This window comes from Physeter macrocephalus, chromosome 2, assembly GCF_002837175.3.
Source record: "Physeter macrocephalus isolate SW-GA chromosome 2, ASM283717v5, whole genome shotgun sequence".
Classification (NCBI taxonomy): Eukaryota; Metazoa; Chordata; class Mammalia; order Artiodactyla; family Physeteridae; genus Physeter; species Physeter macrocephalus.
In genome coordinates this window covers 64,901,218-64,925,079 of record NC_041215.1, presented here as the reverse complement: position 1 = coordinate 64,925,079, position 23,862 = coordinate 64,901,218, and the positions used below count along the sequence as shown (strand labels likewise).

The following is a 23,862-nucleotide window of genomic DNA, read 5'->3' as shown; positions in this document are numbered from 1 at the left end:
CATTTCTGTTTTTTTTTAAAAAAATACTTACTTACTTATTTATTTATTTATTTTTGGCTGAGTTGGGTCTGTTGTTGCGCGCGGGCTTTCTCTAGTGGCGAGCGGGGGCTGCTCTTCGTTGCAGTGCGTGGGCTTCTCATTGCGGTGGCTTCTCTTGTTGCGGAGCATGGGCTCTAGGCACACAGGCTTCAGGAGTTGTGGTGGGAGGGCTCAGTAGTTGTGGCTTGCGGGCTTAGCTGCTCCACGGCATGTGGGATCTTCCCAGACCAGGGATCGATCCCATGTCCCCTGCATGGGCAGGTGGATTCTTAACCACTGCACCACCAGGGAAGTCTGAAGTCATCACTTCTGACACCCATGAAACACCCTTGGGCTTTCATACCTTTTAAAAAAGGATGCATGGGCAAAAGATATATACTCTGGCCAAGAAGAAAAACCTCACTTCTGACATTCTAAATTTAAGATCTCAATTTTAATACTCCAAATCTTTATCACTCTCTTCCAGGCAAACGTCACACCCCAAACTCCAACCACTAAACTTTCAGGTCACAGGGCAGGAAGGTGGTGAGGGGAAGGAATGGCATGCAGGCCAAGTGGCCGGCCTCTCACCTTGACTGCACATTGCCATCAGCCAGGGAGCTTCTCAAGAACACTGATGCCTGGACCCCACCTTCTGGGGTTTCCATTGGTCAAGGTGGGACCCTCCTAGCTATGAAAGCTGCCCAGGTGGTTCTGATGTGCGGTCAGGGTGGAACCTGGTCTAGCTGACCAACATTGGCTCAGTTCAGCCTTGACTCTCCAGGATTGGGAGGAAGTATGCCGATCCTGGCTGGGTGGAAGCGCAGCCCTCTTCATGACAGCTGAATTCTGCATTCTACTGGGTGACATTTCCGGGCAGCAACAGAAAGTCAACTTTGTTTTAGTAGAGTTTCATTCTTATGCCTTGGAGGGGGAGTGGGCTCAGCTTTTCCATCCATCATGCAGTTTTGTGTCTTTCAGGCTCTGCAGGTTCTTTTCTCTGGTTATAAGGGAGGAGCCTGAGAGGGCATCTGACTTTCTGCCCAGTCCTCACCCACAGGCTTCTTTCTGGCCCCATTACAAGGTCTGACTGGAGGCCCAAGTGAGTTCTTTGCAATCTAAACTTGGGTCAGTTTTTGAAATGCTCTGTCAGATGGGGAACCTGGGTCCACTAAGTTACCCCGAAGGCTAATGAGGTCACTAAAAGCAACAGTCACTGTCAATTAGCTCAGGCCAGCTGCAGATTCCCTTGTATTCCTGACTCCCTGGGGGAGGGCCTTTAACCCAGATGCACAAAAATCAGGTTCAGGGAAGTCAGTGATTCAAAACTCACATGGATACCAGACCTCTCCAAAGTCCTGATACCAGTTCCTTAGGGGAAATCTGGCAGCCTCTGCTGTCTAAAGAGGGCTGTTTCCAGGGCACGTGAGGCGGAGGCAGCTGGGCAGTCTGATTGTGGGAACTGGCTCGTGTCATTTCAGAAAGCCTGCACGCCAGGAAGGCTCCCCATTGGCAGACTTCAGGAATCTTCCTGCTTATACTTGTATTTCCATTTCACTTTGGAGCCTAATCTTGGGTCGCAGTCCACTCAGCAAGGGAAAGCTCTTTTCCCTTGGGACTCTTTCTGTGTACTCACAAATATAAGCACACACGTTTTCGTCTAGGGTTTGGGTCATATATGCAGGATATACTGAGCTGAGTCAACACCTCTGGGTTTGACTTGTCATATGGGTTGTTTCCCATGTAAGATGCGGGGTGGAAAGCCCAGACTTGTGAAGGCCTCAGACTTTGGGCCTTCTGGGGCTGATGCCCTTGTTGTCTCCGAGGATGGAGAAAAGCTCAGAAGTGATGCCGTTTGGTATTAAGACCCTTGCCTGCCATGCAGGTTGGGGCCTCCCCACCCTGTCTCTAAGCCGGGAATTATTCTGTCTCATGGAATCACTCAGCAAAATAATTCAGAATTTGTTTTGGTTTATTACACTGGTGCCAACCAATAAATGCCCGACCACTGTTCTTATGTAGTTATGGAGTTCTTAAAATGATGCCAAAAGGAGTCTGTCAATTTAGTTAGGGCCAGGCTGCCAGATGTAATTTCTCTTTGTTGAGAAGTGGCGTTAAATATACAGCAGTCTGGGAAAAAAACATGATAAAACGGTAATGGGCATTAGATTCAAAACAGAACCCAAGAGATAAAAACACTAAGATAGGTAAAGAGGAGGAAAGTTCACAGCTTCATTCTTTGGTATAGTCCATCTCACAAAGTGTACTAACTGTACAGAGCTAGGAAAAGTCCAAAATAGTTCGATATATTTAAGCTGTTTCCTACATGCAATGAGATTCGCATTTATTAATCTGCTTTTCCGTGTCATACACAGAAAAAAAAAAAAAAAAGAACAGGGAACAAATTTCCAAGGATGAAATTTCCACATTTATTTTTCTTTCATGTGCATAGAAAATGGCAGTGAAGTGTCCTATGAAAGAGGCAGGGAATGGGCATGGCGCTGCTATACCAGACTGGACTTTGTGCTTCAAAGGTACACTATTCATTTTGAAAACAAAGGATGTTGTAGTTTGTTTTTAACTGCTAACAATTCCTTGGGTTTCCCGTTTGTTTTTTAAGCTGTCAGTTTCTTCAAATCCCTTTTCAAATGACACACTGCGTTACAAATGATGGCACTTAACCAATGTGGCATTTCCATATTTACACCAGCAAAAGAAATTTACAAGACACAATAGCATACAATCTTGACATTTAGTAATAGCAATAAAACATGAAGGGCATCCATTTTATTATTATTTTTTTTCTGTACAAACTATCAGAACATAACTTATTCACATTAAAAAAATCATCTTTAATTTGATTTGACCTACACATCCCCCATCTCATTTCACCCATTTCTCAAACCTCTCATCACATCGCCCACACCTTCACCAGACTATAGAATCTACAAGTAATTAGATCTAATGCCTAAGTAGAGCTTAGAAAGTCCTCCCTCCCAAAGGTTGCCTCACTTCCCTGATAAATTCCTCAAAAAAGAAAAAAAAATTCTCTTCACTCATTCCTTCCATGTCACTTTCACATTTCATCAGCAAATCAGCAAGACGGACTTCTCATCTCAATCCAAACAAGGTTAGAAAGAAAGAGTTCCTCTCCTGAGCATCACGATGCTACACCCACGAGTCTGGGGACCCTGGGTACTGTTCTGCTCTGTAAGAAGGTCGTTTAGTGGAATAAAAGTCTACATAATTCGTGGTCGATTTCAGTCCATACTGTGTTGAATAATCAGTAGAAGCTGGAAAGTGAACTCGGTCATCAAAATAAGGATCTTCATAGCTATGAGGAGACTGCAAATACAATCTGTATGCATCAAAGTTCTTTCTGTTGGAGTCATCTTGACTATAATACAGCTGTTGATGCTGTTGACAAAATGAAAAAGCAAATAAATCAAGGCAATTTTTGGAAGTACATGTTTAGGGAAAATTAATGTGGGCTTCCTGCTTCATATTTTTAAAGCAATATTCAGTGTTTGTGAATTTATGGTTGAAAGTTGTTTCTGGTGCATACTGTATGTTCACTAGTGGACCGTAAGGATTTTATACTATGTTTACAGGCAGGCCGGCAGTTTGCTCAAGTCCTTTCCTATGGCCTCTAGAAGTCAGCGCCTTGGGAGAACCCAAGATACCTCCCTCCTTACTAGAGGCTGGGTTCCGTGCTCTGCTGTGGAGGAGCCTGTGACCTGGGCGTGCCCAGTGAAAGGACAGACTTGATTTTTGCTTTAACACAGGGGAACCATTAGCACATCATGTACTTAGTTAAAGGTTGGATTTTGGGGCTTTGTGTAATTGCACAACCATCTTTTAAAACATTTACCTCAGAGATGAAGATTGAGTCCATCCCTCAGTTTTAAAAGAACTATGTAAAGATGTTTATAAAAAAAATAAATAAATATGTAGTTTGGTGAACAGTCACACTTTGGAAACCCTGCTGTGCTTTTAAAGGAATAAGGCAATCTCTGGGCAGGAGCGTAGCAGAATTAGAAGAGATACGTGAGCAAATACAATTCTAAAGGAAAAGACTTCCCCAAGCTGGGGCTAATAACTCCATCTGTAAGGAAGCAAGGTGAAACACAGGTGGGCACCATCCACCCCTGCCCTCATTTTCTTTTGTGTTGTCTTATCTCTGACCTCACATTAATTTCTTCAAATATATTTGGAGAAAAACTGTCATGGTTCTAATGTCTGTCTTTCCCCCTGATCATGCCCAAATCCCCCTCTTAGTAAGATGTAACATATTTATCACATAGGTATCAACACCATGTTCTGGAACTAAATGCATTCTAATATTTTAAGGATTTCAGAGCTAAACTTGCTTTTTAATTAGAGTTACGATTCTGAGGCTATTTCTCCTGGCTAAAGAAGATTATGAGTAACTTGAGAGGTTCTTCTTCTTCCATCTACAGAGAAAAGATGACGTGAAGGGAGGTCTAAGAGCATCCTTTTCTGCAGAGCAGGATACAGGCTTGTTTGGGAAACTCCCAGTTGCTCATGTGTTAATGGACGGTAAGAGGAGAGATCAGATGGCCCAGGTGGACATGGCATCAGGAAGGACCAAAATGAACGCAGAGATTGAATGTTACAATCACTAGTCCCCATTGTGATGGAGAGTGGAATTCACCCCTGCAGGGCTGGGTCCACTCTGACCTCTGAGCCTAACAGAGATCTGGCTGTGGACTCAGGTGTTTTCAAACCACGGAGGCTTGGATGGGAGGGAGTCATGAAGATGGAGAAAGAGGTGTATGTACAAAAAAGAACAATGAGAAGAGAGAATGAAGTGTGCTTACCAACCTTTCCCCGCCCACAGGATGGAAGAGATTTTAGAGATTAACAGGAAAAAAAAAAAAAAGAGTGGGAAAAAGAAATTGTTGGGCAAAGAATAGGAGTTAAAGACTTCTCAGCTCGTTCCCATCAGTGGCATGGTGGCACCAATTCGGATATGCAAGGACATAAGGCTATTGTGGAAGTGATTTGCTTAAACCACGGATGAGCTTCCGAGGAGCAGAGATCCCCCGGGAAAGCTCCTCGGCCCCTGCAGGGTGGGCCCAGCTCAGGTAAGTCAACCGGCGCGGACCCCTTACTGTGTTGATCCCTGCTAATCGGCCTTCTGTAAAAATGATATTGCAAATTCACCTGTAGCCGTCTATTTTGTTCTCTTGCTGGTGAGGAATAGGAACTGATGTAAATTGGTGAAGGTTTGCTGGAGCCTGTAAGAAAATATTTTACGAAATTAAAACTAGTGCTCATTACTCTGGTCCATTAGGTTGTGTGGACTCCCTGCTCTAGGGCTCATGGCGTCCCCGACAGGCCCTGCCTTCCCCGGTGCCAGCACAGCCCCGGACCAGTCAGCAGCCTGGGTGCCCTGGATCAAAATCAAGCCTGCTTGCTGCTTACTCAGGGTTCTTAGGGGCTAATGAATACGGCAAAAAGAGGCTGTGTGTTTCACCAAAAACAATGCCAATGCATAGCTCATCCAAAAAGGGTTCCTTCTCAACCTCTGGTCACCGTGGGGAGCTCTTCCCACCTGTGAAGATTTCCCTGGCTGGCTCTGAAGAGCAGACTTGCTCCCTGAGTCAAGGAACACGGCTTTTCCAGGGCTCTGAGCTAGAGCACTGGGTCCGATGAGGGGGTAGGGAAACACAGTGAAACAAGCTCCATGCCCTCAGAACAGTGTTGATTCAAAATCCCAGGTCCTGGAAGGAGCAGGCACAGGTGTGTTCTAACAGGCTGGCCACCTGGGGGCACATTCTTGTGTCCACCATATTTAAGTATGTTTCAAAACAAAAAGAACCTGGTAATCAGGTAGCTGTCTTCGCGAGTCCATAGTAGACTCCCAATGATGTCTTTGGTTACCCTTCTAGTATTGTTAAGGCTAGCAAAGATTTTTATTTTAATGAGGAAAATGAAACATATTTGAGGCAAATTAGTTTATTGAAGCAAGCAAAGAAGATACAGAAGGGCGTGCATGCTAAGAAGGCGATCTTTAAAATAAAGCAGGCTGCTGCAGACCTGAAGCAACAATGCACTTCAGCTGGTATGTGCATTTCCTCTGCAAAGAGCTCGGTGTTTGAAATGGAGCATCTGCAATTTTCTGAGCTATTAATTGCCATAGTAACAATAGTTGATTAGTAAACAGTCCTGTGAAATCACAATTTTAAAGACAACAGCACAATTGAGACTGCTCCCCCAGCAGTTGTTAAATTGCCACCAGTTTTTCTTTCTTTCTAAGAAACAGTTTTTTGTGTTGTTGAGAAAGGAGGGTTCCCCCCCCCTTTTTTGGTAGCTCACACTGCCGTGTTTGAAACCTCTAGAGTAGTTCTAATTTGCAACATAGTTGAGAATGGAGACAATAGGAAACCTTGGTAACCCTTCAGGTTGGCCTTCTTTAAGTAAATTATATGCAGGGCTTTCTGACTAGGACATAAAAATATTAATACTGGGCAACATCATTTTTGTTATTCTTAAAAAATAATCACTCTGAGGAGAATCCCGTTTGTTATTCCTTCAAACTCTTTTGCACAAAAATGTAAATGGCATTAATCTCCATCCGCAGGTTTGAATTTATGAGTCAGTCCAGGAGGTGTGGGCCTGCCAAGTGTCACAGAGCTCAGGGTTCTGGAACACGCAGGGGAGTGGGGAGGGGGCAGGACAAAGGGCCTGCGCTGCAGGGGAGTCGGAAATGCTTTCTCGTTTGGATACAGTGCTCATTTTATTTGTGGTCACCAGACCACTACCCTCACTTGTTTTACTTAAAACAAGTGGAAAAGGCCCTGAAGCAGGAGATGGAGAGACTGGACCATGGTTTGCTGCTGGGGGACCATCTCATTGCAGGCAGAGGTTACCTCCCAGGCCACCGGCCAAGTGCCTGGGGACACGCGGCTTTTCGAGATACTCTATCACACACCCGACTGGCGTCTTACCAGGGTACAGGCCTCTATGTGTGGCATCCCCTTGGCTACTGTAATACTGCATAGGTGGCTGGGTCCTATCGTATTCAGAGCGAGGGTCTCTGATTCCTAACAGTGCTGGTGAGGAAGAGGTACTGCCGACTGAAGGGAGAGGCAAGAGGAGGAGGGAGAGAGAGAGAGAGAAGAAAGAGAAATCAGACTGTCAGTGTCTCTAGAAAGTCCCCTCTGGAAAAACAAAGGTCAGTAGTTAGAAGTGCACGTGGCTGGCACTAAAGTCAGCTCTTAGAGGTGCTGTGAGCTGTAGGGCAGCCAGCCCTGGGTCTCTGGAAGGTGACCTGCAGCCTGGCCACTGTGAGGGTCAGCGCTGTCAACCCCCAAGCTTGCTAGAGAGCCACAGCACGTGGTGCAGGGATCATGCGGTTTCCCCACTGACACGGTGGGTCTCAACCACCTGCTTGGGCCTTTGAAACTGAGTGATGGTAACTTCCCAGTCATGCAAGAGTTACATTTGCTGCTTTATGATCTCAGTTCACTTACTTGTAACACACCCATCTATTATCCGTTATGTATAGCTCTTCAATAAGTAGATGTTTTATGGCATGTTTTGATTTCTGATGATTTCAAAAATATCTGCATCTCTAAATGTGTTTGAATAAGAGTGCCCAGCCCATAAAATTTATAATTCTTTTTATGGTGATCAGCTGTCAGGGAAATTTATAAACTCCGTAAGCCCTGCTCATCAAGCTCATGGTGCTGAGAAGCCCAGCCTCACAAAGGCCCAGCTTTTTTATCCCAGCTGGAGCCAAACATTTCATGATAACATGTCTACCCATGGGTGTCCTGTTGGGACATTTTTGCACAGAAGGAAAACATCTTCTTTTTCTCATTAAAAAAAACCATCTTGCTTGCACTGAAGTATCTTGTAATTAAGAGTGGTCACTTATTCGTTGGATCCACTTCAAAGCGGCAGGCCCCAGGCCCTGCTACCAGTGGTTTTGTGTGCATTGATGCTTTCAGAGGAAGACTGACATCAAAATATTTTCCCTAGAAAGTCACTTCACTGACACACAGCGAGCATGCATGGGCAGTGTCTATGTGCTTCTCATCCTGCCTACTTTCTACAAGGTAGGAGGACAGAGGCCATCGCCACCTGCCTCCCATAATTACATCAGCAAGATATGAGATGTGCCCATAAGCAGATACCGTGCTAGTGCTGAGGGATGGATGATCAGTCCACAGAATAAATGGAGAAACAAGTGTGAATTAGATCCTACCTTCAAATGGAATCCAGAGAGGGACCTAGGAACTTGGACGGGGCCCATCAGCACTGTCCAGTGCGTATATTTAAGAGGTGCTCAAAACAAGTTCATTCCTTAGTGACTATGTCCTGATTTGTCTGAAATTATTCTTTTGCCTGTACACATGCCTTTTGTTAGACAGCAAACTCTCTTGCTTCCCCGGGCACCCCTCTTGCTGAGTCTCTAAAGAATCCTGAGCATTTTTATAAAGCAAGACAGCCTCAGGCTACACCTGGGAACCCAGCAAGATGTGTCAAAAACCAAGCAGAGGTCTCTTTGAAGAAAACAACTCATAATATAAAAACTAAGACATAAATATACACCATATGCAGTAGGCAGAGATAATTTTTTAAAAATTCCTGGTACAAGTGGAGACATCCAATTATGTGACAAGAAGCACCAGTCATATATTAGTCTTTTTGGTCACATTTGTCCACATGAGAAATAAAACTGCCAGCAGGAGCGCAGTTGAATACAACAGGTAATATTTATATGTCAGAATGGGAGATTTAAAGCCAAATAAAAAAAATATTTATTACTTTTCCTGTTTCATTTAGTTAAGAATTAAATTTACAGGACTGAATCGACTTGGTAGTAATATTCTGTTCTTACATGCAAAAAACAAAAAAGCCCCCAAAAACGCCCCCAAAACCTAGTCTGAGCCTCAATACATTCCTTCTACCAAAATAAACACCACCAGTATGTAGGTAGTGTGGTTGTCAAGATTCCCAACTTACAAATCAAAGGGAATTCCTGTAAAGCCACCTGCAGGGCCTGTTCCCATTAGCCATGAATGCTGGGGGTCTGGAAGGCAGCCAGGGGATGAAGCTTTAACTGGTGAGGAGTAAGGCACAGGTGGAGATCATGGCTCTCCCACGCTGTGGGTCTAAAGCTCGCGTCTAAAGGATTCTTTCTAAGAGTTTTCACCAAGAAAACGAAAAAATCACTTTGAAGAGATTTCAGATTTATGGCCTGCAGGCAGGCGAGGGCAGCCATTTTCAGGCACAACCTAGTGGTTCTCAAAGTGTGTTCCTCCACTCTCCTGTATCCGCATCACCGGGCCAGCTTATTAAACGCAGGTTCCCAGGACCCTCTGGAAACCTAGTGAAGCAGAATCTTAGGGGGAACAGATGCTATTGAGGAGCCCGGGATACTTTTATGCGCCACAGTTGGTGTAAACTTACATAAACTTTTAAAGCGGAAAGAGGAGAGTGGGTCTGCTGTGTACAATAGCATGTAATTCCTAAAGAAGGCTTTCAGCCTGAAGAGCAAACTCTCCTTTCCTCAGTGTTTGGAGGTGACAGGCTTAATCAGCGTACGTTCAGTCTCCGGATGGGAAACAATGTTCTGTCACACAAATGCTCTCACCAAGAAGGGGAGTTTACCCACTGACCTGACTGAATGACAGGTGACATCTGTTGGTTGGTGGTAGACAACGAAGGATGTGATTTGAATCGGTCTCGCTCTAATGTTGACACAGGTGTAATAAAATGGTTCTGATTCCACCCATCCTGTGGAGTTAAAAGAGAAAAAGAAACCTCTCAAAGTGGATAATGACATTTCATTACAATAAATGATTACGACCGTGTGCTCTGATGAATGCTAATTATGCCAGAGCTATTCTTGTAAGTTACCTTTTTATAAATGCTCCGGAGGTCCCGATATTGCCATAATGTATTCAAGACCTGGGCTGCTGCCTTCACCACTTTCAGAGATGATCTAGGGAGAGAGCGGGGATGTTAATGAATGCGGGCGGCTCCACTTGAAGAGACTCTGGCAGCAAAGCAATGGCCAAGAGGCCACCACTCCAAGGACCAGGGGGCAAGGAGGCTGCTGCTAGAAACCACCACCAAGGAATCAGGTGTACCTGGGAGTCAGTCAAGTTCAGGGCTGGCCAGAGGTGGCAAGGGCCAAAGAGAGGCTCACAGGCACTTGGCTCTGTGGTCAGAAGCTGTGGTCGAGAATGAGCCCACGACTTCTGACCATGACCACACATCTCAAGTGTCTGAGGACCCTCCCAAGTTAACTTAAGTTACCCTCCCCCCCATTATTAGGCCTTCATATAAAACATGTTCACTGCTTTCTTGTCATTTGTGCCTCTTTGTAAACAGATGTGTCCGTGTGCTCTAGTGTTTGATCTGGAAAAAAAAAAGGTCAGTTATTACCTCCCCTCTCCCTGAGGCCTTCCCGACCAGTGTGTCTGAAATTGTGACGCTCCCTCCTCACCCTGGCATGCCCTATCACTGTCCCCGACTTTATTATTGGCTCTTCACTCGGCACCATCCGCAGGTGCTGCTCATCTCACTGACCGTGTCTGTTCACCCGTGGAATGTAAGCTACCTGCGGGCGGGTGTGAACTGCGCACTGCCGTAGCATGTGGCAGGTGGGCAAGAGATAGATGCCTGGTGAGTGAATCAAAAGGAAAGTAAGTGTATGTTCAGAAGACAGCTTGATTTGATCCAGGTTTTCTGAATCCCTTGTTTTGAAAAAAAAAAAAAAAAAAATTAGACTTTTTTCTTTTCAATATACAAAGATTTTGGCACTTGTTCAGCATTTCTCCAGCCTGCTCTTATGCCTTTCACGAATAAAGGCTATCTCACAAAATTTTAAGAGCACTAAATGCGATTTCGGTTACTCTTAGAGGAGAGGGGAAGAGAGCGGGAGGGGGCGTTAGTGGAACAGGGCCTTAGCTTTATCTGTAATGTTTCATTTCCTTTGAAATAAAAATGAGTGTGTGTGCACTTATTACTAATGAGATAAAAAAAGATACCTAAGAAAAAAGGACTGAAAGGAAATGTGCATAATGTTGGTAGCTGTGGTTTCTGCTGGGTGAGAATATGATTTGCTACATTATTCTTCAAAAGCATACATAGTGTGAGTTCTAGTACTGACACTCAGCCAATTAATAAATGTTTACTAGTATGGGCCAGTCTTTGTTCTAGATATCGAGGATGCAGCAGTGAATGAAAAGACAAGGCGCCTGCTCCGGGGGCCGTCGGATGCCAGAGGGGGTCGTAAATAACCCCGGGGAAGCCACTACCGTGTGCAGGAGGAGAGTGGGGAGACGGGCGGGCCATTTTACTACCGATTGGGAGGCTACCGTCCTGTTGTGTCGAGAATGGGACAAGCAGCCCTACACTTCCCGCTTCCTTGAAGGATTCTCTGACCTGATACTAAGGCAAATTCACAGTCACCGCTATAGCTCCGTGACAAGAAACCTTCAATTTTTGCCACCAATCCTCTAATCCCTACTTCTGCTGCTTCATCACTTGGGTGTCACCCACAAGCGAGGTATGACCCAAGCCCAGGGCACATCCTGAGGCCACACAGCAGGCTCTGGCTCTGCTGCACGTGGTGATTTTAGGACTTTCTGGGAGGAAATAATCCCAGAACTGAGGATACAAGAAGATGTTCTGCAGAACAGGCCCTGGAGCCTGGAGCATGAGCCAAAGGTCCAAGGGAGATGGGGCCCCAGGTTTTCCTCCTCATGAATTTCGTCTGATTCTTCCAGGAGTCAGAACGGCCAAATGTGGCTTTAGGGATAGGAACGACGGTAGGGGTGAGGGATGCTCCAAGAAAATAAAGAGCAGAAAAGGGGCCACATGACCACAGATACCTCTCCCAGCAAAACAGGTTTTAACTGCTGGAAACCGCTTAGCTTATTGGCACGTGAGAGGTGCACAAATAAATCCTTCCCAATAAGCAACGTATCCTCAACCAAGGCCCTTGTCACAGGAATGAGGGCCTGGCGCTGGCGTCTCCTTGCAGCAGACTTGCCTGTCTCCTCTGCCCTTGGTTATGTTCACCAGCTTTTCTATGCCCCCCGAGTCAGCCAGGGCCTTGGCATTCTCCATGTTCTTGCTGGTGACCTCATGCAGGGCGCAGCAGATGGCTGCCACGGTCTCATCCGACAGCACGCTGGGGCTGGCGCCACCCGGGAGCCTGTTGACCAGGTCTCGCATGGCGTATTTACCTGCCCGAGGCAAAAGAGAGCTCATTCCACTTTTGGAAGGGACCTGGTTTTTGTTATTGTTGTCATTGAAAGGTTGTGACTGTGCAGACTCTTGAAAAACAAAACCTCAAAAGAGACAATAACAGGAAAGAAAAAAAATCCACGGTAAAGAAGGAAATGACAAACATTTTAACTGCAAAGGGCAGGTTAACATCTACGGCCATGCCACTCGAAATGATTGGTTTATAAAACCTTACTGCAAATTGCTGAAAGAAAATGTAAATCAGGGTATAAAACTGCGTATAACAATCAAGTTGCTTTAGTTCCACTATTTTCATTAACAGCAAGAATAAAGGAATTATGATAGTAAATTTTATTCTCCATTCAATTCCTATGCATCATATAGGAATGACAACTTCCTCTTAAAGCTTTTAAAAACTTACAATACTTTTCATGAAATCTTTCTAGATCTCAACATGTGAACTGGGTACAGTCACACATTTTTTTTTCAAAAATTTTGAATTTTATCTTATTTTTTTTATACAGCAGGTTCTTATTAGTTATATATTTTATACATATTGGTATATATATGTCAATCCCAATCTCCCAATTCATCCCACATTTTTATCAAGTTGAGGGTTTATATCAGTTGGTCTGACATCAGTAACAACATGCTCGTTTCTTTTAAAGAAGATAGAAGTATAATTCTGGTATGAAGATTATGGGTATGTTACGTCCCAGGAGTAATGCAGTAATAAAGTTCCCGACAGGACAAGGCTGGGGTGTCCCTTCGCTACTGAGGCATTTCCGTACAGATCCTCAATTCCCCTTACTCTTCTCCAAAAAGAGATTATCTCAAGCTTTTTCCATTTCAATTACTGACTGACAAACTGGAATAACTGCACTGCAGACAAAAGAAATGAACTAAAGCTCAAGTAAATATTTTCTTAGCTTTTCTCCCTATGCTAATAACTGAGTGGATGCTAAATGGGGTTTTTACTGAAGACCTATTTATATACAATGGTAAGCAGGAGAAGACAGGGCTTGAGTAAATGCCGCATAATTACAGCACGTCAAAGTGAAGACTCGGGCATACTCACAGAGAACATTGTTAGGAAGAGTGGAAAAGCAGTGATGACTCTGTAAGCCAGAAGATAAATGTGGTTTTTAAGAACAGATGCTAAGTTAGCACTGGTGATTCCGAATACTCACGAATGACCAAAAGGTCCACGACATGTAATTCATCACTTTGCTACGGCACAATTTTAAATTGCACTCTGGAGGCTAGGGAGAAGGCCAGTCACTGTAGGGTCTGTGAGTGACCCTAGTGGTCCCTTCAGAGCCTGCAGCCCAGACAGCTGGCTTGGTCAGACTCAGTTGAGTATGCAGCAACTTTTGTGAACTGACAAAACTTCGTTTCCTAGTGAAAAACGGCTCTGGAGAGAAAGTCCATGGCTAGTGCTGGTGATGGATGTGAGGAGAGAGTGAAGAGGTCAGAGAAGGGCATGGTTCTTAGGAACAGAAGTGCTGGGTAAATCAGAGTCAAATACTGAATATGGGAGGGGCTCAGACCACACAGGAAGGAAGGGATCTTCATGGGGAAACGAGAAAAAGTGACTCCTGAAACAGCTCAAGAGTACTCCAGCTGGGTAAAATAATGCTCATCAGTGGAGAGAGAAAACACGCGTGAAAGTTTAAAAGGGGGTGAGGACATTCACAGAAAACACAGGGATGCACCGAGAGAAGGCCAGGCCCCTGAATATACATTCGTTCTCCCCCAAGGTCTTAGCACTCATGGAGCTGGCTGTGCACCCTCTGCTCTCCCATCTCTCTCCTCCCATCTGTGGAATGATAGGCCACAAGGTGTGTGTGGCCAACACTGTTTTGTAGCATTAAGAACTCCCAAACTATATGGGCTTCTTATAAGAAATTCAAATAATATAGATGTAACAGAAATAACTTAAAAAATATCTTTTTAGGGACCTAAAGGATTTCTCTCAGGGAAATGTGGGATCTAGGAGCTATAACACATCTATTGGAATCAGGCATAAGCCGGACTATGAACAGGGCATGGAAGAGGCTCCTTTCCTCTCCGGGGGGTACAATGTGGCCCAAAGAAACAGTGTTTTAAGAGCAGGTTAATCCAGGCAATAATTTAAAATAGCACGTCTACCAGGCACTGTGTGAGGGGCCATGGTGACTGCTCATAGACACTCTCTGAGGGAAACATTGTTGTCCTTGCTCCTTTTCTCTCTCCATCGTTGTCTTGCTCTATCATGGCAGGTGTATTTTAATATGAGTTCAATATATATTCACTAATCCACATAAGATCTTGTCCAATTTTCCCTCCTTCTCCCCTGACCTGTCATCAGCTGTAGGACTGGCATGGAGCTGGGAGGTTTACAAGGAGCGTTTTCACGGCAAGCCCATGGTGAGGAGAGCAGGCATGGGCAGCTCCCTTTCAGAGATGGGAACCAAGGAAGAGTCTTCAATTTAGATGAAGGAATGGAGCCCACATGGGCTCCATACAGGACACTCCAGGTTATACAGCCAGCGAGCAGCACATCCAGGGTTTAACCTGAGGTCCACGGGAGGGTCTCTGATCTTTTCTTTTCCCCACACTCTGCTTGGGATGTGGCCATGCTCTGGAGGCAAGCAAGCTAAGCTGCCGTGGGTGCACAACTTTGAAGAGGCACTCATTCTCAGGTGCATGCAAGCGCCAACCCGACATCTGGATGGACCCTACGGCGAACGCCTCCTAAAATTTTGCACCCTATGTGCCTCACTTGCCTTATCCTCATCCTGACCCTGCCCTGGGGTCAGGCCTTGGAACAGTGCCTCTGTTTTAAGGCGAGCATTTACACAGATGTGAGAGGGAAAAGCTATAAAACATTCATGTGATTTCTTATTTTAAATTTAGAACACGGTAGTATTGGAGAATTAGCAGATATGTCTCAAAAATCAGGAAAGGGAGAATTAAACCTTTTTTGTTGTTCAAGAAATGACTCTCTGGGGAAATAGATACACCAAATCTACCAGGCAGTTTTATAGTGTATGGCTGCAATTGCTAGCTCTTCTGAAAATTTACCTTCCTGATCCAGTGTTTAATTAATGAGCCTGCCTCTTGCTGAAAAGGAATGGTCAGAAAGGACAGACACACGGGTACCAAATATGCCAAGACATCAGGGACTAGGACTGAGTTGCTAATCATATTTTTATAAATCAAAAGAAGAGTTTTATAAACGTTGTTGTTTCTCTCTTTATAGCTCACCTGGTCACCAGAACATACCTATGAGCTCCTTGTTGCGAACATCTAGGGCCATATTCCTCAAGGCAGTCGCCACAGAAGAAACAACTCTATCATTATCCATTCTCAGAAGTTCTACAAGGATGGGGAGCCCTTTTTCTTTGCGGACAGCTGCTCGGATGTACGCTGCAAACTAGGAAATAAAACAAGGTAATAAGTAATATAAAACAGAGTTCAACTCTCAGATGTTACTGTTGCCTAAAAAAAGATGTTTCCAAAAGATAAACTAATAGATTAAATGTTTTCTTTCCAACTGGAGATTAAATCTGTGATGCCAGTAAGAGAAAACCAGTTTGGGAGAAAGATAAGCGAGGATGACTGATTTAAAAAGAAATCCCAAAGCCTGAAAACCTCAAGCCACCATCTGGCAGATATTTTTGGGTAGAAAAGAGAAGGCAGTGATTACTTTCTACTTCAGCTACATAAACATGATTAAGGACGGATGGCGTGTCTTCTCTGCAGTTGGCCCCAGGCCAGGTCCAGGGGCTATAAATAGGATGGCAGAGAGGGTAACTGGTCAGTGCACATTAAAGGAGAACCTGTTTCCATCAAGTCATTTCTCCCCTGTATTCTCTGCAACAATATTTACAGTTTAGTAACCTTTCAAGGAAATTGCTTGGAAAAAAATCCCTTGCCTCAGAAGAAAAGGAATTCTCCAGGAACACTGAGCATTGTAATTCATACACACTGGTGAAAAAGTAAGTATATTTGTGCGCAAAATGCTTTACCATTCAAGATTAGTTCGCTGCTGCTGCTATTTTTCTTTAATACACAGTCAAGAACTTCTTTTGTGATTAAGAGGCAAGTCTGTACGGTGAGTCAGTTTGGGCACCGTATGAATTGGCAACGAACACTAAGTCATCAAGGAAACAAATAAAAAAAGTAACATTTGAAAATGGGTCTTTAATCTTGTTTTGAGTTTTCACTGACATTTTTACCAACGCAAATTGTCTTTCAAAACTTAGGACAATTGAAAAATGTGGCTCATAAAACATCTAATACTTTCCTGCTGTGGTCAAGACACGAGGACACAGATCTCCCAGCCCTTTGTATTATTTTGAACATGAAAATATGTGACTGACTACTCAGTTTCCTTAATGCCAACAGAATAGATTATTCTAATAACACAAATAAAAGGAAAAGATGCATTTCAAAGATCCTATTAGCTTTCTTCGGATGAAATCAATACTCCTATTTTCCAAATCAAATGATATCTGCAAGGGAAATAGAATACATGACTTGCTATCAGGTAAAGGACTTGGGCAGCTTTGGCAACTTCTCTCTCTGAAACCTGCAAGGACAGAACCAACACCTGTCTCGCTTGGAGACCAACTGGCTCAGCCCAGCCCTGGGCGCCTTCCTTCCAGAGTACTACAGCCATCACCACTCCCAGATAGCTTCGACTTGATCACATCTGTGGCCATGATTATCTTGTTTTCTTAATGAGGGCCAATATTTTGATTTACTATTTTAGACACTTTTGAAATCACTTCCATATAATGTTTATATTTTAAACGACCTTGCCATTTAACGTTTATTCACTAAAGATTCCAGAAAATAAAATTCTACAACTCAAATCGTATCTATTTTAATTATTGTCTTTTTTCTTATTATCATCAAATGATTCTCAGGTCATAAGAAGCTGGAGGTGATCACTGAGTCACCAACATAATTTTTTTTTTTTTTTTTTTTTTGCGGTACGCGTGCCTCTCACTGTTGTGGTCTCTCCCGTTGCGGAGCGTAGGCTCCAGACGCGCAGGCTCAGCGGCCATGGCTCATGGGCCCAGCCGCTCCGCGGCATGTGGGATCCTCCCGGACCGGGGCACGAACCCGTATCCCCTGCATCGGCAGGCGGACTCTCAACCACTGCACCACCAGGGAAGCCCCAACATAAATATTTTTGATACTTATGTGCTAGGCCCTCTCCTAGGTCCTCCACATTTATTATCTCATTTAATCCTTAAAACCGCTGAATGAGGTAGGTATTATTTCCATTTTACAGATGATGAAACTGAGGACAGAGAGATCTGAGGCCCCCAGCTAGTAAGGGGAGTGCGGGAAGGATTCAAAGCCAAAGGGTCTGCCTCCAGAGCCAGCATTTAGATGCTAAGCTATTAGCAATTTTAATTTTTAAAAAATTTATTTATTTATTCACTTTTATTGACCTATAGTTGATTTCCAGTGCTGTGCCAACCTCTGCTGTACAGCAAAGTGACTCAGTTACACACATATCAAGAACAATAACAAAATAGCCACGGTGTCTTAGCACCAGGCCGTAATTATCTGTATATATTCATTAGAGCAGCTGGCCGCATGAAACAAACTTTACCTAGGCCTAGCAATGCTTTTCACTCTCACGGAAAAAACGATGGCCAATTTTCATTTGGGGAGGGGGTGATGGAGGAAGTAGTCAAAAACAAGCATTGTAGTAATTCTACTAAAATATACTTGTTAGGAAATTTCTAGAGGTTGAAATGTTTCAAAGAAGGATTGTCTGGGAAGTTGTTAGATGACACTTAAAAAGTTTTGAGAACTTGCTTATAGTGGTAACAGTAGAAATCACCTTCAGTTTTCCTACAGAAGTCACACACATATTAGTGGAGGTGGAAACTTTGCCATGTGTATGTTCTATAAGCGTCTGAGAGAGGAATGGCGGCCCAGCCTCAGCTCTCATTCAGGCCCTCGGCTTCTCTCACCAGACTCCCCTACAGAATCCAGGCCTTGACTATCCTCTACTTCAAATTTGCCTCCTGCGCTGCTGCAGACGGGATCCAACGGTGTCCATATTGGCCTGTGTCGTTGGTCTGCTTAAACCCTTTCAGCAGCCCCTCTGGTCCGAAGGTTGGGTCCCAGCTCCTGAAGCTTGGCCGTCAGGCCTGGTCACGAGGCCCAGCTCCACGGGGGCATTCCTTGTCCCACCCTCCATGTGCCGGCAACTGGCCTGTAGCCTCCAGCCACGGTATCCTCACTGTGACGCCTTTCCCCTGTTGTCCCTTTATCTGGATGGTTCCCTGTACATCCTGACCTCGACTCTGCTGGCTTAATTCTACTCATTCATAAAGGTTCCATTTGGGCAGCACCACCCTTCCAGGAACCCTTCCCTACGTTCTGGCTCCCCTCTTTCCTTGCCTTTCCTTCACCTGCCAGGCTGGTTTAGATGTCCTCTTCCAGGACCCTGCTGCACACATATCCCATGGGGTCTACACTGTACTGGCTCCATCTGTCTGTTTTTCTCACCAGCCTTCAGCTTCTCATGGGGAAGGGCTACGTCATATTCATCCTTGGATCCCCAGAGCCGACTGCTGTCTCCCTGCTTTTTTCCTCCCCCCCCTTTACCAAACTCTAAACAACCGTGTCCCTTTCCATGATCATTGCTGATCTGGCTGCAAAAAGTGTGCACAAGTAGAAAACATCCTACCTTCCAGTTTCCAGCAGAGAGGTTCTGGAGAGATCCAGCAGAGCCTTCCAAGGTGGCTGGGTTGGAACTTTCTGCTAGAAGAGTCAGATATGGTTTTACCACTGACGGATGCCACAGCATCTCAACCCCTTTGGGGGACTTCGACAGTCCTGGGATAGGACCAACTCCATCCCACTGAAAGACAAAGAGCACGCGTTAGTGGAAGCAAATATGTGAACACAGTATCCAACACCTGAAAACGTTCCTTTCTGCTAGACTCAGCTAGAGCTAAGCAGAAAAACTGCATCATGAGAAAAAAATTTTTTCTTGCCAAATATGTGATTTCTCACTCCCAGAGGAAACGAAACTTTAGAGTTTCATGTCAAGTAAAATGCTAACTTGATCCTCTTGTGGTGTTCTCTTTTTCTTCTTCTTCTTCTTCCCCCAGCAGCTTGGCTCCAAGTCTTTGCTGGGAGACTCTTTTCCGAGTAGGTCATCCAATTCGTTCAGCCCCAGCGGCCGGGCCTGGGGCACCTCCAGCTCCAGCCGATACGACAGGTTCCTCAGTGTGCACACGCAGTTCTCCACGGTCTGAAACCCAACACAGTGTAGGATTAAAACCACCGTGGCACATTAGTGCAAAGTGTTTCTGTACTGAGCACCAGTGATAGTAAAGAAATGTAGAACACGAAAGAACTGCCTTTCACTTTATAGGAGCTGCAACAGTCTAAGGTCAGGACGGTGATTCCAGACTGTTGGCGGGACACCCAGTGACAGAGTGCAGAGCCATCCGCAGTGCAGCTGACGATCTGACTGCCTGCTGAGTGAACTGTGCGAGGCTCTGGAGAAGAAAACGCCCAGGGTTCTGCTTCAGGGCTGCCGCAGTGGCAGAGATGCGCCCAAGTTACCAGAGCCACCCCCCACTTCTCACCACTGGGAATCCTCATCGTGACAGCGGGTGCGACCAGCCTCCACCCCGGGCACAGTCCCTCCCCGCAAGTGCCACCTTTGTCGTCTCCTTCCATCTCTCACCCCGCCCCCGCCACCGTGGAAAGTTCCACGATCTGATCTCTTTCTCTGCTGACGTTTTGCCTTCTGCACATGGTCTTTTGTTCCTCAAAGTCTGTATCACGCCTCTAATTGGGAGGCCAACTCACTTCAACTAAGTGTGTCTAAAACCAAGTTCAGTTTTGCCTAGCGAGCTCCCCTTCTAACTTGCTTATTCCTCTCAATTTCATCTGCAAATCTTTTGGTTCAATTGAAGCTCAAATAAAAACTTGGCTGTCACTTCGAATTTCTCCTCTAGCTCCCTCCCAATCCTACCACTCATTCTTCTTTTCCCTCTTAGACCCCTGTTTACGACCCCAGGCCTGTTTGTGGCCCCTCTTCGTCCAGCCCGTCCTGAACAACAAGTGCCCGGCCTGCCTTGGGACTCCTGACACTTTTAGTCCCTCCTTCCTGTTTCTCCCCACCTTCCCCGGCCCCTGATGCCGGGGCAGACCCTGGATGGCATCCCAGCTGAAAAATGATGAGCAGAATTCCTTGTGAGAGGGCCGGGATGGAGGAAATAGGAGGGGAGGATAAGGGGGACATGCAGGCAACAGAGGGAGTGGGTGAAAGACTACAACCCGGATGTAGAAAGGGGCAACCAGAGTTGGTACCGAGGCAAGAAGAGCAGAGAGGTTGGGGGGATTCCAGTGCCTGGACCAGGAACTTTTATTCAGTAGATACTTAGATCCAGATGGATTTGACTGTAGCAGCAGGGGATACGGAACTGGAGGAAAGAGCAGCGGGGCAATCACCTTGACGATGAGCCCAGGAGAAACCACAGAGAAGGTCTGGACCCTGGCAGATCCTTCGCCACGTGGACTCACTTCAGTTTTCATGGTTCTAAGGCTATTTTCTTAATTTCTCATGTGCCTGTTAACTTGTAATTTTTAGAGGCAGTCTCCCTTTATTTATTTATTTACTTTGAGACCGTCTCCCTTTAATCTGGGGCGTAGCCTAACAAGGAGGAGAGGGTCAAGAATTCCAGAAAGAGTCAACGGCACGCGGACAGTGGCGGTTGGCAGCTGCTGTCCTCTGCCACCGCGGCGTTCACGGCCAGGCGGGCACTGACCTTGCTGTCGTAGTCGGATGTGTTCACACACGTATGGATCACGTACAACAGAGAGTCCACCAGCCCCTCACAGGATCGCATCTGCTTCCGCGCTTCCTCCCCCGCGGAGCTGAGATTCCTAAACAGGCAGAGGCACGGGGGAGCTCCTTAGCTGCGGAGCCTTACCTTAATGATCTGAGAACGGGTGACACAGCAGCACGTAGATCTGGTCTGAAGAGGCATTTGGAGCCTGCATTTTAATCTCGAGGGAGCTCACAGTAATAGCCAGTCCCCCATTAGCCACACAAATAGAAAGGAGCAGGGGCACTTGAATTTTGTATCTCTCTTGTGACAGGCCACCTTCTAACCTCCTAAAATAATTATTTTGGGGCTTATCTTCAGTTTCCTCATACGTAAGAAAGGGGGAATAATAGTAACTACCTCGTAAGGTTGCTGTAAGGAAGAGATGAGCTGCTACATAGGAAGCAATTAGGAAGCGCCCACCATGTCAAAGGATGTTTTCTAGCCATGCACGGTTGCTGTTTTCAGACATCCTTTACCTCCCTTGTTAGGTCATCAGGTCTTTGCAGTCCCTGCACCTATTAAAATGTTTTGCATGTTGTAGGTGGTCATAAATGCTTCTTGAACGAACAGAGGAAACATATTTCTTGTATAAACATTTCAAGTTAAATAGGAACACTTGCTCATGCCACAAATGTTCTCATCTTTTTTTTTTTTTTAAATTTTTTTAAAAATAAATTTATTTATTTTATTTATTTATTTTTGGCTGCGTTGGGTCTTCGTTGCTGTGCGCGGGCTTTCTCCAGTTGTGGAGAGCAGGGGCCACTCTGTTGCGGTGCGTGGGCTTCTCATTGCGGTGGCTTCTCTTGTTGCGGAGCACGGGCTCTAGGCATGCAGGCTTCAGTAGTTGTGGCACATGGGCTCAGTAGTTGTGGCTCGCAGGATCTAGAGCACAGGCTCAGTAGTTGTGGCGCACGGGCTTAGTTGCTTCGTGGCATGTGGGATCTTCCCAGACCAGGGCTTGAACCCGTGTCCCCTGCATTGGCAGGCGGATTCCCATCCACTGCGCCACCAGAGAAGCCCTCATCTTTTTAATTATTAAAAAACCTGAAAATTGTTTTAGGTCTCATCCATATGGAAATTTGTGCTATCAATTCAACTTCGTGAATTGATACCAAATTATAAGGCTCTATTTTATGTGCCATTAACAAGGGTTCTAGGCTAACTCTGAGATTTTGCAAAACTTAGACTAGGTAAGGGGGATCGCGAATGACTTTTCTTTTTACCTTTGTTTTTCTGAGGCCAGAGATACTATCACCCATGATCCCTCTACTGTTTGTTTGTTTGTTACTAAAAAAATATTTAATAGCCAAAGTAACAAAGGCACTGATTAATCATATGAAGGTGTCAACAAAGTAGAAGAGACGTTAGACTTTAACAATCAGTTTGCAGTACAAAGTCTGAATCAGCTGAATATCAACCATGGGAATAAACAAAAAAATAAGCTGCATATCTGTTCCATACAAAGAGAAAACACTTATTATCTTCAATTCCATATTAAATATTATCAAACCTATATCAATACTGACCAGCTACTAGAACATAAAAGAATCTTCAATCAATATTACTCAAAATATATTCCCTAACTAAAATTAAATAATATTAGAAATCATATAAATTCATCTGCCCCACTTATTTGAGATATTAGAATACATAGTTTTCTTTAATTCATGATTATATTAGTTATATATTGCTGTATAACAAATTACCCCAATATTTAACAGCTCAAAAAATAAATACTTGTTGTATTATGGTTTCTCTGGGTCCAGCATTCAGGTGCTTCTTAGCTGGGTGCCTCTGGGTTGGAGTCTCCCATAAGGCTATAATCAAGCTATTATCTGGGGTTATAGTTATCTGAAGGCTCAACTTAGGAAGGATCTACTTCCAAGTTCACACAAGTGGTTGTTCCCAGTCCTCAGAGAATCCACTTTCAAGTCCATTCACGTGAGTGTGGCAATCCTCAGCTTCTCACTGTTTGCCGGACATCAGTTCCTGCCATGGGGGTTTCTACTTGGGGAAGCTCACAACATGGCAGCTAGCTTTCGCTCAGAAGCAGGCAACAAGAGAAAGAGTGAGCAAGACACAGGCCAGTCTCTTGGTAACATAATCTCAGAAGTGGCATCTATAACTTCAGAATGACTATTTATTTGAAGGATTTCACTCAATGAAAGGGGAATACACATGGGCATAACACTAGCAGGCAAGAGTTTTTGCGTCCATCTTAGAGGCTTCCTGCTGCAATGGTTTAAGAGAAAATAAAAGTGGAAAATATAAATTATTTATGACTGAATGACAACAGAGCATTACCTATCTAAAGTCCTTCTACCGTTCTTATCCAGGGTTACCTCTCAGTAGCTCTCAGCAGCTAACCTTTTCCGTTCCTCTAACAGGGATCTGGTAACCCTCTGGTTTTCCTCTCATCGTGCTGTCTTCCCTTCTCAGCCTCTTCTGCCTGTGGGTCCCTCTGGAGTGTCCAGCGCTACGTTGGTTGCTTCCTATCTTTATCTTTGTGCTCTCCTGGGTGGCCTCCTTCCGCTCCTTGGATTTAATACAACCTATGGACCCATGACTCGCCGGTTTTTATCTTTAGCCCAACCCGTCTCTAGAACTCCAGACTCGTTTATCCAGACATTACATTTATCCACACGGATAGCTAATTAGACATCTCAAAGTGGACCAGACAAAACCCTCAGCTGCCCCTCTCTCCACCCTTCCTCCGCCCCTCTGCTTGACCTCATCAACAGCACTT

At 44.9% G+C, this 23,862-nt stretch overlaps 1 protein-coding gene across 16 annotated transcripts in view; it reads right to left on the bottom strand.

Annotated features, from left to right (window-relative positions):
* Positions 1-2,429: 2,429 nt before the first annotated feature.
* Positions 2,430-23,862, bottom strand: part of PKP4 (plakophilin 4) — a 252,688-nt gene continuing 231,255 nt past the window's right edge. For 13 of the 16 annotated variants that reach the window (XM_055087993.1, XM_055087964.1, XM_055087995.1 and 10 more), the window contains 10 exons: positions 21,054-21,171; positions 19,334-19,525; positions 18,956-19,129; positions 15,520-15,670; positions 12,056-12,251; positions 9,913-9,997; positions 9,672-9,789; positions 6,993-7,121; positions 5,206-5,279; positions 2,430-3,435 (listed from right to left, as the gene is read on the bottom strand). In XM_055087993.1, the coding sequence (XP_054943968.1) occupies positions 3,187-3,435; positions 5,206-5,279; positions 6,993-7,121; positions 9,672-9,789; positions 9,913-9,997; positions 12,056-12,251; positions 15,520-15,670; positions 18,956-19,129; positions 19,334-19,525; positions 21,054-21,171 (1,486 nt within the window). In that variant the 3' untranslated portion in view covers positions 2,430-3,186. The remainder of the gene's footprint in view (positions 3,436-5,205; positions 5,280-6,992; positions 7,122-9,671; positions 9,790-9,912; positions 9,998-12,055; positions 12,252-15,519; positions 15,671-18,955; positions 19,130-19,333; positions 19,526-21,053; positions 21,172-23,862) is intronic. The other 3 variants (XM_055087999.1, XM_055088004.1, XM_055088007.1) reach the window with 2 other exon arrangements.